Below are 18,373 nucleotides of genomic sequence, written 5' to 3'. Positions count from 1 at the left end.
ATATTACTAATCCCCAATAGTTTTTATAGGGCTGATAACGTGATTACTTTCTTTGGAACCAATATCTCGCACCTGCTGGGTCGATTTCTTATATTCGAGCTACAGTTTTTTCTGAGTCGGCGAAACGGTCATCCGTATTATGGCGTTGACGGTTCGGCGCTGTCACCACTGCCGTCTTGTGGGTCAAACTGATATCATTTTCAGTTGAACGGATTTTAGTTATAGTTGAACTAGCATTATTTGAAGTTCAACTGAAACTGATCTATAACCTTTAGAATCATGCATTTGTGCTGGACGTATACAGATGTGGCAAGAGCAACTATCAGATTAGTTGTTTTAACTAATAGATCTATTAGAGTGCATTAAGATAAAAGCAGTAACGTTAATTAGGTAAGAAAATTTATTGATCAAGAAATTGGCATGTAAAAGAACTTAAACGATGAAAAACATGCGGTCCAGGGTAACATTATGTCAGTTTTGTACAACCCTCATCTGGTTGTTGCTGCCATTTACGGTGTTTCTGTAGCTTCCCATTGCCTCGCCAGACGACGCTAAAAGCGGCCAACCATCACCGACAACTCGCGCTCCCGCAGAGGGGTTTTAAACTTCTATATGCATTCAGATCCCATCTGCTCGGAATCTTGGACATGCCCTGACATGTCATAACATTCAAAGGGGAAAACGTTACATGCTTCTCACCGTAGCCGCGTGCGGTCTTCAATAGATGGTTTGCTTTAAAAGTCTTTGCCGGGCTATTTTATCAGCCTTTCCAAAGGCAATTGGAGTTTTCTATGAAATAAAAGTCAAAATAGAAACTTATTCAAGCAATCTACTTGAAGTTGTCTTACAATGTCCATGATATTTTGATTTTTTTCAATTGTGTGATTAAAAAACGGCTTTAGAGTCTATGTCATGGTAAACTCCAGTTGCCGGTGGGAGTCATAAATATTTGGGTAGTATCAACATACAGTCCGTTGCGTATTCGCAAGCCATCTATTTTCTCGTCGAAAGTGGTAAGTGCCCCAGAACCCCAAATCTGCAATGTAACAAATGTAGCAAATGTATCATTTGTTTTGTCGTAGTTTGTGCGTATAACATGGCGATAATATATACATATGCACTCTAAAACCTGCATTTACCTCGAAAAAGATTATCATGGCCTTATTCCTCGTGGGTACTTTCCCACTGCAACTGCCACGGTGGAAACTATGGTCAGCCTCTCTGGTTATTTAGATTAACAGAAACTATACCATATACCCCTGAGGCCGCCCTGCACTTGTGGAATCAGGCATCGAAGAAGAACAGGAGAGGTAGAGAAAGATTTGATATAATTAGGCCTGCAACCTTCCCTCTCTGGTTGACCAACGGGTAGTGGAATTAGAAGTTTTAAAAAATGCATTTGAAAGTCATGGAAAATGGGAACGAATGATAAAATCCTGTCGATGATAACTTCATCAGGGTTAAAATCACATTCCTACAGTACAATAATCAGCTTCCAAGTTAATCGGAACAGATTATTCTCAGAACACGGTTCTGACCCTGCCAAGACTAAAACATCCTACTAATTCTTCCTCGTCTATTCTCGCTGTACCTCAGCTCGTTTGGAGAATGCCGCACTGCCAAAGTTCAGAACAAACGAGTTACCAAACAGTCCTGATGATCAAGTTAATTCCATTTCAAATTGCCTCATATTGCATGACAAAATGTATCCCGTTTTCCTAAAGAAACAACTTTCGAAAAACGTAAGGGAAGGTATCATCAATAGACGCTGCCACTCTATTTCAATCACCAGAATCTCCTCAAACCAACCAGCCAACTTTTCCTGATATCACATCATCATCAGCGTCGGATTTGACCTCAAAAGCAGGCCACGGTTGCTCAGCATCAACGGCTGCCAAAAGCCAATTCATGGCAAGATAATCTAAGCACCAACTTGACGAGTAGCTCATCAGCTACAGCCCTGGTTCGTTCTATCCTCTTTGTTTTCCTCAGGTCGGTTCGCTGTTGCTTCTTCGGTTCGTTCTACATCTGTCTGGGACAACCTTCTCTCCTCCTTTTCTTTTTGTTTACGAGTTATCGCCTTATTATCTTCAACGTGTACAACATGTACATTCTCCGCGTTCGTTACAACGGCTCCGTTTCCTTCATTTTCCTTTTTCGTCATATCATCTCGGTTTCCGACATTTTCCTCGCTTTCCTCATTTTCCCATTCATTCGCCACCTCATCCCAATCGTGTCTCTGTTCTTCTAGGTGATCCTCAATGTGATCATGGTGTTTTCTGTGCTTAACATCATCGTGTTCATGACCGTGGCGTTTTCTATGGCGCTTTTTATGGTGTTTTTCTTCACGATCATGTTGGTTGGCTTCCTCGTCGGTGTCCCCGTCTTTGCGTTCTTTCGCCTCGTTCTCTGCTGCCTTTTGGGCTGCTTCTTCGGCCGCATTCAGAGCAATAAACCGTCTCCGCCTTCCGATCTAAAAGTGTCAACGAGACGAAAGTTTAGAGGTATGGACATATAAGACATGAGCGGGAAAACAGGCTCAGCTGGTTTTGGTACTGGTCTATGTCTGCTGACATATTATTCATGCCTGGGACGGGTTTATTCACAACGGGTTTATTCACACAAGTACCTTGCATGAAAGAAGCAGTGTATTTTCATCAGAGGCATTGAGGTATTTATTATCATCTTTGTTGACAGCCTATTTCAGGTTAAGGATAGGCTACAATTGGAGGTGGGATGTCAATAACTTCCAGGCTCCTTATAAAAAGTAAGCAATCGATAAATTGTGAACTTACCCGTCTTTTCATTAATCTAAATCGTATCACCAAGACTATAACTAATATGACGGACAGTACCAGTGTTATTCCCCCGATCACGTAGAAACTGAAAAGGGATGAATTTTAAAGGAGTTGAATGTCACATCATAGAGCAAAATTCGGTCATTTTCGATGTAACGGTAATCTTCACCTTTTTTGGATATACGTGTACATGTATGTGCTCAGCACACGGGTTCTCTGAAATGACAATTAGCTAGAAGGGTAATAAGACCTATTAAGGTGCTTTGGACGCTCTGCCTGCAAGAGAGTTAGCAAATTCGTCAATGATATATGATACTCAGCGTATTTGAAAGCATGATGCATGAAGCAAGAATCTTGGGATTATCTACCCGTTTCTTGCATTATCTCCCCGTCGCTGGCAAACTTATATGATATCAACGTGCCAATCAGGCTAAATAAAGATCAGTCCCCTTCGCAAACAAGTGTTTGGCGATGTCATAACTGCTGTGGGAACAGATCAAGCCAATACAACATCATCAGAACTGTGACTTGTCTCTTCACAAATAATCAAGTCTCCTCAGCAATAATTTAGCTGCGTTACAACAACTACGGCGTCGAGTGTATGTATAATTAAACAAGAACGACTGAAATTAGTATCTCAGTTTTTATATATACTGGTTACTGCACATTACCATATATCTGGAGGGATGGTGATGAACGCCATCAACGTTAATATGTAAAGTCAAGGACTTAGTGAGCCCCCCTTTAGGTCGGGGGAGCTCCCCCGAACCCCCCTACGAGCATATGTTAAGTGCAAGCTCTAACAACTACAGCTGTTACAATGGGGGGACACCCCCCAAACCCCCCTCCGTCGACATAGGTTTTTACCAGTGCGTTGGGGGGAAGCTCCCCCCAAACCCCCCCCCCCCCCGGTGGACAGTCAACTAGCCCTTCTGTGTCATACTGCTGGAGGGGGGGGTGCGATGGGACCATCCATATAGTTCCTTCCGACACATTTTTGTTTTGGTAATGTAATACATTGTGATTGTCCTTATTCACGGGAATCGGGCGTTTCCAGTGATATACGACACTTATTAAATGGATTGTCCTCATGCATTCACTTTGGAAACGCATTTTAAAATAGATGTTACGTCCTGTTAATGGGGCACGTCATCATCGCGTACATTTGGGAAAAACTCCCTAACGAGACCGGAGCAGACGGCTGAAAGAAGTTTAATTATTGGCCGCTAGGGTTCAGAATGTCGCTCCCCCGAATTTTTCACGCAACTTTTGCTAAATAGAGCTAGTTCTAGTTTGTAATTCATTTTGATACTTCAGATTTGGGCAGTAGACCAATATAACTTAGTCGTCAGTGTGGTTTTAAGCAGGGAAAACGCATTTGTTTTTCTTAAAGTGCCTTTTTTGGACGGGTCTGTGCGATTGTTTTGTTTATGTCACGTGACCTCGACCATGTCGACACAAAAATGATATAAAACCACCTTTTCTGTCATTATTTATGACGGATATTTCTCTAATAAAAATATGAATATAATTGGCCAATTTCTTAGGCATATGTAGCGAATTCCCATGAAGATTTAAATTAGATGTTCTCGTAACCTGTTACAACTGGTCTGATTTATAATTCAGCGCTACAACTGGTCTGATTTATTTATTCAGCGCCATTTTGAAAAACCAAAAAAAATTGTTTGTTGGATATACAATATTTACTCTCTTTATTTCACTTCATTTACATTATATACTCCCGCACACACGTGTATCTTAAGAGCCCCTCCTAAAGGGGGTCTTAATATGTAAAGTCAAGAACTTAGTGAGCCCCCCTTTAGGTCGGGGGAGCTCCCCCGAACCCCCCTACGAGCATATGTTAAGTGCAAGCTCTAACAACTACAGCTGTTACAATGGGGGGACACCCCCCAAACCCCCCTCCGTCGACATAGGTTTTTACCAGTGCGTTGGGGGGAAGCTCCCCCCAAACCCCCCCGGTGGACAGTCAACTAGCCCTTCTGTCATACTGCTGGAGGGGGGGGGGGTGCGATGGGACCATCCATATAGTTCCTTCCGACACATTTTTGTTTTGGTAATGTAATACATTGTGATTGACCTTATTCACGGGAATCGGGCGTTTCCAGTGATATACGACACAAATGGGTTGTCCTCATGCATTCACTTTCGAAACGCATTTTAAAATAGATGTTACGTCCTGTTAATGGGGCACGTCATCATCGCGTACATTTGGGAAAAACTCCCTAACGAGACCGGAGCAGACGGCTGAAAGTAGTTTAATTATTGGCCGCTAGGGTACAGAATGTACGTCGCTCACCCGAATTTTTCACGCAACTATAGCTAAATAGAGCTAGTTCTAGTTTGTGATTCAATTTGATACTTCAGATTTGGGCAGTAGACCAATATAACTTAGTCGTCAGTGTGGTTTTAAGCTGGAAAAACGTATTTGTTTTTCTTAAAGTGCCTTTTTTGGACGGGTGTGTGCGATTGTTTTGTTTTTATGTCACGTGACCTCGATCATGTCGACACAAAATTGAAATAAACCACCCTTTTCTGTCATTATTTAGGACGGATATTTCTCTGATAAAAATATTAATATAATTGGCCAATTTCTTAGGCATATGATGTAGCGAATTCCCATGAAGATTTAAATTAATTTCAACCAATGGGATAGCAACCACCACCGGAAGATCGCGGAGAAATCGGTAAACTCAACGGAGTTAATTCAGAAAAATACCAAAAAAAATTGTTTGTAGGATATACAATATTTACTCTCTTTATTTCTCATCAAATCAGTATATACTCCCACACACACGTGTATCTTAAGAGCCCCTCCTAAAGGGGGGCTTATTATGACCGTGTAGTGTTTGCCTTTTTTCATGTTGTTATCACTCCTTTGGAGACAGTTTGAAACCTGTTCATGAAGTTTTTAAACTTTATTTCACCCATGTTATCCACGACGAAGGAAGTCGTATTAGCCGGGAAGTTAAAACAGGATAAATATAAACATACGTCTTTTCTTTCATTCCTGCGCATATTATAGCTAAATGTTATTATTGGGTAATACATGTATATCAATTAGCAAGAGCAACAGTCCGAATCGAGCCTGGCTCCTTCTCTCACCGTGTTGCCAATATGGTGAGAGAGACACTAAGACGGCCACAACTGGGCCTTACCCGGGCCACCTGTCTGTCAACCTGTGGAAATGCATGAAAATATATACCTTATTATTTTCAGTATGCAGGAGGGAAAGTTACAGCAATTTCTTTGAGCGGGTATTGTAATCCATCCTTGTAAGATATACAATGTTTTTATAAGACCTGTATGTATGATTTGCACGAGGTATCTTTGTGCATGCAGGAGCACACACTGTCAATTCCTCTTACACAGGAAACAGAAGCTTTGTCAAACAATTTATAGCTCAGTCCCAAGCACTTTAAGTTATAACAGCAAAATTAATGATCAGCAAGGAGATAGCCGCTCTCATTTGCTGCCAACGTTTTTACAAGCCGTCCATCCCGAGAACTTATCGGCCGATCAGCAGCAATATATCATTGGATGCTGCCTGCGAATATTGCCGTTTTTCATGTTATTGCGCGATCTTTTACTTTGCTTGGGTCTAATGCTCAGTTATTCCATATCACAGATAAAACGAAGCCACCAAGAGTGCATAACTTGAAACAATGCCAGTCCCTGTTGGTATTTTTCATCGCCCAAGAACGCTAAGGAGCTCTGATGAAACCATGCAGTTGAACAGTTCCAGGAGAGATGGGGCTCTGACGATGATGGACCAGGGTGTTGATATCATCCTGGTGGGAATGAAGCATATGCCAGGCTGATAACCAGCCCTCCGACTGATATGCACAATTGGATTTACTGCGTTATATTTATCGAGAAGGCCAAGAGAATTACTGAAATCCGCTTTGAAATTGTTCTGCCGCCGTACCATATACCGGTTGTGATACCAACTTAAATTCCCAGCCTATAATTCCAATAACATTTGTAACATCTGTCAGATTCTTTGAAATTATCACTTGGGCTGCCATCGTGCAGCCAACAGCTGAGGTTTTCATAGCCTGGTTCTCGATTTCTGACATACCTGGCCAATTTGCTTCAGGCTGAAGAGGTTACAAAGGTGGCTTCCATGATGCTTTCTCTAAGCTTCCATGCGGCCTTGTTGTTGGCCTTTCTTGTTGTGTTTTACAAGTGATTCCTTGTATATCAACAAGTCCCCGTCGTTGATGTTGCTGAGAAGTCAAGAGATCAGGAACGGGTGGCGGGGCGGTTGATCAACAGAGCAGTCATCCCATCTTAGCCAAAGCAAGTAGGGCCTATAGATGACGGCAATCTCACGGTTTCGGCAGTTGGCAAGAAATGAATTTATAAGAATGGTTAGGCAGGTCCCGAAAGCATGACAGCCCGGCCAGTCACATCGATTGCGATGGCGGTTATAAGAGCTAATTGGTGTTGCCGCCGGAAAAGCGGTGACGGATTATCGCCAAGCTGCAGCGCTGGACCACCTTCTCCAGATTAAAAGCCGAACTTCATTGGTTTATCGCTGCCCGTTCGCCATACCCATGAAGAGGTATACTTTACATCAGACTTAACAAGAGTATCAACATGATATAAGACATAAGAACTGTGCTAAGTGGCAAATAACGCATGTAAGAGTATGGATCTGTTGTTTGTTTTATGAACCGATGTATGCAAACTATGCCTAATAACATGATATCTAAAGATTGCGTGTATGTCTGCCACATCTAAAGCTTATGCTCCCAACCGCCACGATTGCAGGCCATTTATACCAGCCATAGCTTTTACAGCGGTTGCGAAATTTCGGGACAGGCACTGGCATGGCTAGCCGCACTGTAACATTATAATCACGTTCTCTGGCCATGCAGCTACACCAGTGGTACTTCAAACTTGATATACATTTCATTGACATAGACATAATACAAATACTAATATATCATTTGTCATGAGGCGGCATATAATAAGTTGGTTCTCATTAAGATGACAGACTATATAACATCAAAAACCAGGGATGGCAATAGAACTCGGCAAATTGATCGCTTTGTATCTTTCATCCAATTTTACTTCGTGTGTGCATGCCTTATAATTCCATCGTCTGCCATTTTTATGGTGCACATTGCCAAAACCATCAATTGTCCAGTGAGTGGACCATTTAGTGATGAATACTTGCAGTTGTAAAAACGACTCACCCGAAACAGTTACATGTATTTCAAGATATTTCATCTTATAAGAAGTACATGTAGTATTTGCATCCCCGTTTTAATCGTGGCCCGGCCGTGATTGAACACGAGGTTGAACAGCAACTTTCGGTGTTGGTATCACTAGGTAAACACCAACCATCACATCAAAACAGAGATCGGGAAAGAGTTGATTTGTCTTTAAATGAGTTCGAATTTCCGTGCCTGTCCAGGTGCAAGTATAGGTGTATATATAAAAGCTGCATCAAAGATGAGGACTAGGGGGCCTTTACAATGTACTGTACCGTTCACCGGCGAGAGCAATCAGCAGTTCCAACCAACCCAATGGTAACAACCTGTTGCCTTCTTCAGGTATAGGTATATAGATATAGCCTAAATACTTCCTCAAGAGAATACAGTAACAACAGCAGGGAAAGCGTTTAAAAAAACAACATCCTATCGTCTGCTGGTTTCAGATAACTTATTTGACGTAGGCAGCCGCATAGATCGGCGATACTATAGTTGTTGTGTTTGGAAGCGTCAGAATCGTTTGCTGCAAGTACGACAATTAAATGCTTTCCGCTCGACTTTCTCTACAGATATAAGACTCCTTTCATGTTCAATCACGATGAATCAAGATGCCACCCCTTCCAATGACATCGATTATTTTTGCTAGAAAGCCGAGCTACCGATAAATCAATAGTTGTGATGGTTGTCCTTGAAGGCAGCGGAAGCCGTTGCCTGGTAGAGGAGGGTAATGATATTGGATGCAGAAATGAATAAGTTACCGTGTAAGGCTAGCGTTATAGTATGAAAGGAAATGTTAGCGTAGGGGGTTAATACATGTAGCATGAAAAGGAAAGTTTAGGTGAGGGTTTACACCATAGAAAGATCTATTCTAGGTATATAAGGGTTTGCATTGCATTGATAGGCCTAGGAATGATGGATCGTGCAATCATGGTATTACGCTTGTTACCAAGCCCACCGTTTACATAACGGATGTCAGTGGAATGTTGGATGTAATGACAAGGACGAAATCTCTCCGTGGCCACTCCGCAACAAGGATTCCGTCAGATATGATGAGACGCGGGCCAAAGACATCTAATGACCCACGCAACCAGACCCAACATTGGGAGAAAGAGCTGGTAAGGGCATTGTGTTCCCCCTTCGAGAATGTCATGGTGAGACTACCGGGCGTACGGCTCAAAGCATCCTGATACCGATTTCAAGTGGAGGACGGTGAAGAGGTTACCTGTCGCAATTGGGATCCGACCTACGTTCGAATTGAGGAATAGAATTATCATTAGTTTGTTACCTTTACAGATATCAATATTTGAAGCATACACATGTAAGATAAATATAAAAAGTTAATATTGCGGTATACTTACAATCCGTGTCCCCCTTCTTTGCTGCCTAATACGCACAGTACGATCCCACCAATAAGAAAAGCCAATGCCAGAGTTCCGATACCTATTACCATTGCCCATAAATTGAATGACTTGCTCCCATGGAAGTGGTGAGGTTCTTTCTCACGTTTGCGCCGCTGCGGCCGAGCTTTTTTCATGCCGAAAATCATCGACCTGGAATACATACGAGTCCACATGATCATGGGTTTGTCCTTCCCCAAAAACTGGGAAAATCAGTCAGAAACGATAAGAAAGAAGCACAGAATTCCAGGCAATGTTCTTGCTACAGACAGCCTCGTGTTCTACATGGATAAGGTGGCACTCAAAACAAGCAGCATCCAGTAGTTCAGGTGATGGATAAATAGACGCCAGAAGCTGTGTCGGTGGACGGTTGGGTTAGATGTTACTTTATTGTATCCCTTCCGCCCTCGAGACCGTGTTTATTCATTAAGCTATTCAGTGGCATATGCCTGATTGCCACTGGTTGCATTCTGAGGCACATCATCCAGTGGCATGCATTGCGCGGGAAGTGACGCGGCGGCAGCAGACGATTTAAAGTACTTGAGCTGTAACCAAGGCTTGCAGTTACCTATTGGCAATCTCTCAGATGTGCATGTCTTCCGAGGCACAATGATCGAGGTGTTAGCTCAGTCGAATGCAGTAGGGGATGTTGTCTGTTTTAGAAGCGGCGGCAGGCTGTGCATGTCTTCCAGAGCACAGTGAGATATTAGCTCAGTCCAAGGCAGTACAGGATTGAAGAGACCGCCAGTTTGTACTGGTTTTAAGGCGCATAGTGCTATATTTATTAGCGCAGTCCAAGACAGGTCCAAGGCACCTCCCTTTGCTTGGAGACAGTCACAAGCTTGATTGGATGTGTGTCACTGTCCGAAGACAGTCACAACCCTGGAGGAGACACCACAATATCAGTCCTTGTGCAGAGCTGCATGAGGTTGTGACAACATGCACGAGAGGACCGCATCTTTGTCTGTGACATTCTTCTTCTCTTTACAATGCCAATTTTGTTGCTGTTTGCTTTGTTATGGAGATTTGTCCTCTCAATGCAAACAGTGTCAAAACCAGGGATGTTTTGATCATCAAGTGGTGATTGTGGCCGTTAACATGTAGGTGAACACCACTGTGGTTAGGTAAACTGGATTACCGTTGGGTTACACTATAGACCTCTTGAGGTTACTGGTATGCAGCCAGAAGGTCCATGGAAGGAGAAGGAAGTCTGGACTCCTCACTGGCCAGGACAAAGCCAAGCAACCATGTTGAGGCGGGGTTGACTCTTTACTCCAATAGAAGAAAGAACAAGATGACTTTCAGCTAAAATCATGCTTTATTATAAATAACATAGAGAACATTGCTGTAATGCTGGGATATACGCATACAGGTATTCATGGTGGAAGACAAAGACAGCATTGGCTTCAAGCAAGTCATACCCCCCCCCCAAATTTAACTTGAAAAGCTGTTATAACGGCTAGGGCCCTTTTTTGCAAGAAGGGCAAAACAGTTAAAGTACAAGCCAAACTGTATGATAAACCATTTGTCACATGATCATGATATTAAAGGCACCTGCTAAAAAAAATAAATGCAGGAAATTTCATTTCCACTGGCAGATATGAAATATGTACAATTTCAAGCACATTCATAACAGCTGGCAACTATACCTGAGATTTGCTCTGATGACCACCTGGTGACAACAAATGGTTGTTGTCCCTTTTTTGAAGTTATATATTTTTTGGGATAAGTTCCATAGCCAAAAAAACCCCACTGCAAGGATCCTGCTGACAAAAATTCACATCTGATCAGAAACAGAAAACCACAAATTACAAGCCAAAATTGTGACTTGAAGTCAAGTTCAAGTTGTGAACATCTGCAAATCAATCACTACCCCCACCCCACCCCCTGTACAACACGCTGGAGTGAGATGCCAGTGGAAAGTTGTCCTGACACGGCCCCAGAAATGTCATTCACATCTTCTCTCTCTCGTCGCCCATGAACTGATCTCAATGATATAAAATTTGCCCAATAAACCTCACAAACCTCTTTTACATAAACACTTGATAAATTGCATCTGAACAGACATTTAGAATGGACACACATACAAGATATAAAATTGCACAGCCACAAGTAGGCCTAGCGCCTGGCTTAAAAGATGGGCCTAACTATTATACAGGGTGTTGGAAAATATGCAAATTTAAACAGAGGATATGATATGGCAACAGAGAGTCGACGCAGAAGTTACCTTGGCAGTGGCACAAATAGGTGTCCTGGAAATTTATTATTCTGGAATGTTTTTTCGGAAATGCCAAATGTGTCCCAATGTTAACGTTAAATAACTCAGTTCGACAAAATCTGGATCAATTCCATTCAAAACACTGATGCAATGTCTGCCATAAAACATTACACTTTACATTAGGCATGCATTACCCACCTTCCTCCATAGATGTAGTACTAGGTATAGAAAAAACCACGATACACTTTTAAAATTGAACAGCATCAATTCAAAATCATTAATCGAAACCTATTCAAATCCTGATATTATGTAGCTGAGACATGAGGACAAGTTGAAAGAGGCAGATTTTAAGGTTGTCCCTCTTGGTCTTGACAGTCAGCCAAGCAACACCATACAAACATCATGGTGAAAAACTGAGAATCTAAAAGTGTATCATGTATTTTTTACACCTAGTACCATGACCTGGAGACTACGAAATACACATTTTGCATTGATTCTAATGACCAAGACTAATCCTGGATATGTCCTTAAGTAACTACAAGCTGTGATTGATGTGTACAAGACAAAGCTGCCTAAACATTTTAAAAGTACTTTCAACAAGCCAATTTTGGTCTATATGGTCATGACACACTAAACATTACAAACAATTGCATACAGAAAACCTATGGTTTTTTAAAGCACTTGAGACCCATCATAGGCTGAACAAGCCATACCCCATTCCTCAATTATCGAATATTTTGGCATCAACTTAAAATCAGGTCTCTCATTTTAAATAGAGAAGATTAACATCTATTACTCTCTTTCCAGGTATACTACGATTTGATACAACAACACAAGGGTTAAAATCATTTAGCAAATACATCAACGTCTCAACAATATGTCATTGGACTTGAACATGCTGAATAAGAAAGTGCATGGGATTTTCAATAATCAACAGTATTTTCTGATGTAACCACAATATCCTCTTCAAATTCTACTCAACAGCTAACCGGCATATGCAGAAAACTACTCGAGTTGGGCAGATAAAGGTGTCACTACACAGACTGACACATGTGAGCTGAAATTCAGGTCACTTTCATTAGTGCTCACTGGTCAGGTGTCTGGGAAGATGCTACTGTCCGTCTTACATTCATTTATTTCCCAAAGAACTTGGTATTTAGAAGGAAGATCAGTAGGTTGACGTTAACCTTTGTTCTGTTAAACATTCTGTAGACTGCAACACCCTCGTACTGAAGCTGCAACAGGTCCTGGAATGAAATAACACACATAATGAGCAGAATATCAGTGGTCATTAGTTTAACACTCCGCAAGATCGCAGCTGTTTCGTCTTTGTCTCCTTGTGCACGGCACTTGGCCCTACTTGCTTCTCTCGACCCAGGAGTGCATGGGCACCTAGCTGGGAGAGATAGCCATGAATGTTGAGTCCAAGTACTGAGAGGCAGCTGTATTGTGAACTCCCCAGGAATGTACAGGCCAAAAGCTCTGGTATCAACAAGTGTGGCAGTGCTGGGTATCAAACGCCCACTTGTATCAACTATGAATTTGCACAGAAACTTTAGGCTTCTAGTTGAACAACGAGCTGTGAATGGACATACCTGTAGCACCACTTTGACTTTGTCCATCTCCACTCCCATGAAACTCGCATGCACTTCGAATATCCCGGGTTCGTGTGTTGAGTTGATCTCAAAGAGGAGATTCTTGAACCTAACAAATTTGAAAAGTAACGACTTCAGTTACCCATAGAACCTTTGATAAAAACGTCACATCATTCGAGACCCAAACTTAGTTCATTCTCGCTACCTACAAAGTCAAACTAAATTGTCATACACTCTTTTCCAGAAACCGACACACCACTGTGTGCTGTAACCTAATAATGGAAAGAATAATGCGAAGTTCAGCCCCAAGCCATGGAACTGACCAGGTTTTTTTACTGTAGGCCCTGGTCAGCAAACCAAACAAAATCAAAGAATTTTTATTCATTTGGTAGAATTTGAGCAAACTCACTGGTTTTCTGGCAATCCATCAATTTCCAATATGATTCCCTTCTCATAGAGCTTCATTGCATTATACTTCAACGCTATGTTCTTTGCCTTGCCTTCACTTTCCTTGCCAAACCATGATTTAGTTCTCGGTTTCCTGAAATCAACAGAAAGTCATCACAGTAAATGCGACCACCAAAAACTCATTCCATCGCTCAACAGAGATACAGAAACGATCTTACACTTTGGATGGCTTAAACCATCATGTTACACTTTAGTGACAAGTATTAGTACTGGGACAATAGCAAGCCTTTTTATCAGTCCAGATAGTATTCACACATCGATTCTTACCTTTGATTCTTGGCCAGGTTGCCGAGGCACGTCTTGACATATTGGTTATAGTAGTCGATCTGCTCCTCATAAAATGCCCGCTTACTGTTGAGACTGTTCAGTGTCGACTTCAGCTTGACCATCTCCTGTCGTCGACGTGCTCGGTAGATTCTCTGGTTTCGAATGTCCTGAAATGAAGCGCATGGTGAATGAATGGGTTCAAATATAACGTAACTTTACTTGCAAATTGTATGGTACAACTCAAAGGTGTGTACAGACATGTGTAGTAGCCGTGTTTGGACCATCCCAAGCTTAATAGGTTTGCAACTTATTCATATCTCTGGAAAATCCCCAGTCATTACACCGTTGTCACTCTCTCTGAAATCGCAATAAAATAGTAAACAAATAGCCCCAAATTATAAGCAGACGTACCTGTACTATTGCATTGACCACGCTTTGGTAATCATTCTTCCTCGTTGTTATACCAAACAATTCCAAATTTTGCAGATTTGACAATATTTTCTTTTTCATCGTTTCTAAGGGTAACCTGCAAGAGAAGATGTGAACACATGAGGATTTATCAAAGTGCAAATCAACAGTCATTGAGATTCTACTTTCATGGCCGGAGCAAGTTTCGAACAAAAAGCCTGCATGTGCCAAAGTTTGCGCATTCGTAAATACCAAATGAAATATTGTCATCATCACCATCACCATCACCATAATCTTTTATGACTTCTCACTTACATGGTGTCAGAGAGCAGTGACTTGTCCCTCAAGAGATTCGTCTTCTCAGCTGATTTCTGATCAGCCCTCTGGCCCGTTCTCTCCCTACTCTTGATCAGTGCCTGGTGGAAGTCCTCCTGGGCATCTGTGGCTGGCTTCTGCAAGATTTCAGTGAGTGTCTCACCCTGCTGACATCGTACCACATCCACAACCATTCTCTTGGTCCTTGAAGAAGAAAAACCAAATAAATTGGAGTCCATAGCAAGGATCACACAATCATTTATTGGCCGTATGGAGTGTTGATAAGCCACTCTGGAGCATTGCCTCTCCATGTCAGTAAAACATTGTATGTCAAGGGTAAATCCAAATTACATTTAACCTTGTGTCCATTTGATGATGTATGATAGATCAGACAGTAGATGAGCCAGTCTCCTGTTAAATCAGGGTCGCCAAGCAGTATGAATTACTTTCCAGGTACATTCTTTTAATACTTGATAACCATATTTTACCTGATTAGCATATTTTTCTGGTCTTTCTTCTCATCTTCTTGTACCTCAAACTTATTACTTAACGTCAACATGATCTCCGTCCTTGAGAGGATGTCACGTCGCTCTGCATCGGAATGTTCACCATGTTCTCCTGGAAACAGAAACAAAACTCGACGTGAGCTTAGATGCCAACAAAGAGCATGCTGGGAAGACAATGGCACATCGTCATCACAACGTACTGTCCAAGGTTCGTCACTGTCACAAACTATTTTACCTGAGACCAAATGAACTGATCGTCTGACAATAATTTCAACAGTTTAGCTTCTTGTTCATGCTTGGAAAGTTTCACTGGTTATCTTCTGGCAAGCAGGCGGACTATTTTGATAGCCAGTACATTGTACAGTAGAACCTCTCTATTAAGGACACCCACGGGACTGACAAATGCTGTCCTTAATAGAGAGGTGTCCTGATTAGAGAGGTCAAATTGCATGGAAAGAACCAATTTTGGACTAAAATGAGTGTCCCTAATAGAGAGGTTGTCCTTGATAGAGAGGTGTCCGCTAAGGGAGGCTCCACTGTATTTGGTAATCTAATCACGGAGAAAAGATTTTGGTATTCCTTTTTTTAAGTCATTTTCAATGCATCTGGATCTTAGGTTTAGTTATGTGCTTACCAACAAGCAGGCCAATGTCTGGTGCCTCTCCCAGGTCTTCCAAGAGCTCATGCAGTGGGTCGTTATGGTCTGGTGCTATGGTATCCTGGTGCTCCATCAACAACTGAAAAGTAATGTCAGTTTCAGTTATACGTCCAGATACCAGTCAAAACCTTTGGTCCCCAAAATCATATGGCAATTCATGTACATCAAATCCAATACATCAAATTCCTTACCTGGCTGTGCAGAAAGAAACTAATACAGAGTTACTCACATGAAACACACAGAACTACCTCAAAATGAGCGGAAACAAATAACGTGATAAATCAAGGCGAAATTCTCACAAATGATCCACCCACCTGGTGCGTGTCGACAATTTCCTTAATTGATATGTAGATAGTTGGTTTGGAGACGAGGCAAAAATCTGTATACTGGTCGATGTTAAAATGGATCTCAGGCTCCTCCACATCACATGCAGCTCGGAAAAATTGTCTGAAATCACAACAGTACACATTAAAGGTTTCCCTTACCTTCCATTTTCATGCTTTACACAAAAAGAACAAGTCACTTTGGATGTGTCAGAGCAAACGTTTTGAACTTCACACTCAGCTCAAACGTGAGAATATAGACGTACTTTTTAACTATATAACATTATTCTGATTGGACCTATCTGAGGGGCATACAAAGAAAAAGACATTGGGGTTTATTTGCTAATCATAAAACTAATGAATGATTTTGAACAACTTACTTGAACCTCTCATGGGCATCTCTGATATATGGGTTGAGACAGGCCAAGTATTCACTCTCACCTCCATACTGAAAAGAATGCAAAAGATGAAATATCCAACTGATATGGCACTATTTTTGGTACTCATAAGCCCTTTATATAACCAATTTTTAAGGGAAACATTCTTATTTTCCCCAGGGAAGTCTAATGGGGAAGTTTTTGCTTCTGAGTATTTTCAAATGAAAAGAGTATTTTCTGCTGCAGCAAAGTGTCAATTTGACGATTTCAACACAAGTTGATACAACTTACAATCACCATATGCAAAAACAAACCCTTCTGTAGACGGCAGTACCAGTCGGGAGATTGACAAGGTGACTTGGGGGTGCTAGTCTACACACAGAACTGCTGGACTATGGGAAGGGCATTTAAATTAGATTTCGGAAGCACTGGTTTAGCTGTGACAGTTGGGAAAATGAGTAAGAATCTATACTATCAATAGTTGGTCTCCATATACACTTTACAGCCCATAAACCAAAATATTAACCATTTCCAACAACTTTACTTGGCAACTCCAGTTCCCTCTTTCTTATGAAAACATCAACTTCAAGGCAGGCTGCAAGATAGATAAGGGCAGACCCATGACACCATGCTTTTTGTATATAGTCAGTGCTCGAAGTTTTCAGCTGCCTTCAACAAAATTCAACATGCGCTGTCAACCAAGTAAGAAAAACAAAAAATCTAAGCAAAAGAAGTATAACCCAAGCTTATTCTATCTTTCTATACACTTATGTACAAAAATAACCTATTCAACTCAAATGCAATTTTTTCAAATACAACCCTTTAAACATGTCAACATTTTGAGACTGATGGTATCCTTGAAAATTACTAGCACATGTATCGACCACCACCCACCTCAAAGACACTGTGTCTCCCAACAAAGGTCACAAACAATTACACAACTTCGACCCACTTTCACTTGACTGCATGTGTTCATCTTCCAGGTATCATCAGTCATAAAATGTTTTAGCCAATATACCAGGCTCAATCCTCATGACAGGCAGTCGTATGCCGCAGTAATTCATCCTACCTCTCAATGCATACCCAAACCTTGAACATACTTATCAACATAATTCTTGGCATGAAAGGACGGACAGAAAACGGTTTCTCATGAGAATGTTCTTTGTCCCGATAAGCCCTATAACGGAAGACATGACTACCTGTCAAAAGGATCGAGCCATCAACTACCAACAAGCTGCATTAACATTCTTACCGCTGGTTCATTTGCAAACTGAAACATACATAAAAAATTCAGTGAAATGCCCACACAAAGTCATCAACCACTCCTGACCACCAGCTTTGCCTTGTGACACTGGTCACTAAATTACCAGAAACTAAAACATGTGAAGAAAACATGGCAACTGTACTTTTGTGTTGCAATCATCTCTTTGAGAAGTATAAACCTATTCTTGGTGAGCCCAACAAAAGTGACCAGCTGTGACTGAAATGCTCACTGATGATGAATGTACCAAAAAAGATCATTAACAAAAACAAAACCTCACAAAAAATTTAAAATATCACAATCCAAAGTCATACCACTACAAACGCTTTATGTGCCTTTTACCTGCAGAACTTCAAGTTCACATATGATTTCTGGTCTTTCGCAAGAGATGTTCAAATTCTATTAAAATTGAAGTGAGACACTTGAAAGTCATGAATACTGTGTACCCATCAATTTAATCTATTTGATTCCAAATTGCCTCTTCTGGTTGAGCACCTTTTCCTGTGGAGTGGCCAAACTTCACTGAGTTATGGATTCAGGCT

General features: G+C 41.4%; 2 protein-coding genes across 9 annotated transcripts in view; both read right to left on the bottom strand.

Annotated features, from left to right (window-relative positions):
* Nucleotides 1-393: 393 nt before the first annotated feature.
* LOC135483531 (pre-mRNA-splicing factor 38B-like) lies at nucleotides 394-9,967 on the bottom strand. Its single transcript, XM_064764499.1, has 3 exons — nucleotides 9,397-9,967; nucleotides 2,796-2,883; nucleotides 394-2,473 (listed from the first exon to the last, which is right to left on the bottom strand). Exons 1-3 carry the CDS (start codon nucleotides 9,615-9,617, stop codon nucleotides 1,949-1,951), a joined length of 834 nt encoding a protein of 277 aa, XP_064620569.1. The 5' UTR covers nucleotides 9,618-9,967; the 3' UTR covers nucleotides 394-1,948.
* A 790-nt stretch (nucleotides 9,968-10,757) lies between these two features.
* The window catches only part of LOC135502025 (ras GTPase-activating-like protein IQGAP1), a 54,170-nt gene continuing 46,554 nt past the window's right edge, over nucleotides 10,758-18,373 (bottom strand). For 7 of the 8 annotated variants that reach the window (XM_064794503.1, XM_064794485.1, XM_064794467.1 and 4 more), the window contains exons 27-37: nucleotides 17,823-17,840; nucleotides 16,574-16,641; nucleotides 16,185-16,317; nucleotides 15,847-15,949; nucleotides 15,195-15,324; nucleotides 14,707-14,910; nucleotides 14,395-14,509; nucleotides 13,984-14,150; nucleotides 13,658-13,789; nucleotides 13,249-13,357; nucleotides 10,758-12,900 (exon numbers count right to left, since the gene is read on the bottom strand). In XM_064794503.1, coding sequence (XP_064650573.1) covers nucleotides 12,787-12,900; nucleotides 13,249-13,357; nucleotides 13,658-13,789; nucleotides 13,984-14,150; nucleotides 14,395-14,509; nucleotides 14,707-14,910; nucleotides 15,195-15,324; nucleotides 15,847-15,949; nucleotides 16,185-16,317; nucleotides 16,574-16,641; nucleotides 17,823-17,840 — 1,293 coding nt within the window. In that variant the 3' untranslated portion in view covers nucleotides 10,758-12,786. The remainder of the gene's footprint in view (nucleotides 12,901-13,248; nucleotides 13,358-13,657; nucleotides 13,790-13,983; nucleotides 14,151-14,394; nucleotides 14,510-14,706; nucleotides 14,911-15,194; nucleotides 15,325-15,846; nucleotides 15,950-16,184; nucleotides 16,318-16,573; nucleotides 16,642-17,822; nucleotides 17,841-18,373) is intronic. The other variant, XM_064794477.1, reaches the window with a different exon arrangement.

Source organism: Lineus longissimus, chromosome 2 (genome assembly GCF_910592395.1).
Source record: "Lineus longissimus chromosome 2, tnLinLong1.2, whole genome shotgun sequence".
Lineage (NCBI taxonomy): Eukaryota > Metazoa > Nemertea > Pilidiophora > Heteronemertea > Lineidae > Lineus > Lineus longissimus.
The sequence above is the reverse complement of the archived record's forward strand: the minus strand, read 5'-3'. Positions and strand labels throughout refer to the sequence as shown.

Bases quoted from the DNA above. Each gene is read 5' to 3' on its own strand.
- LOC135483531 (XM_064764499.1), bottom strand. From the start codon at position 9,617: ATGATCATGTGGACTCGTATGTATTCCAGGTCGATGATTTTCGGCATG. The intron at 2,884-9,396 runs GTAAGTATACCG...ATCCCTTTTCAG, and splicing joins AAAGAAGGGGGACACGGATT to TTTCTACGTGATCGGGGGAA. The intron at 2,474-2,795 runs GTAAGTTCACAA...TGACACTTTTAG, and splicing joins TTAGATTAATGAAAAGACGG to ATCGGAAGGCGGAGACGGTT.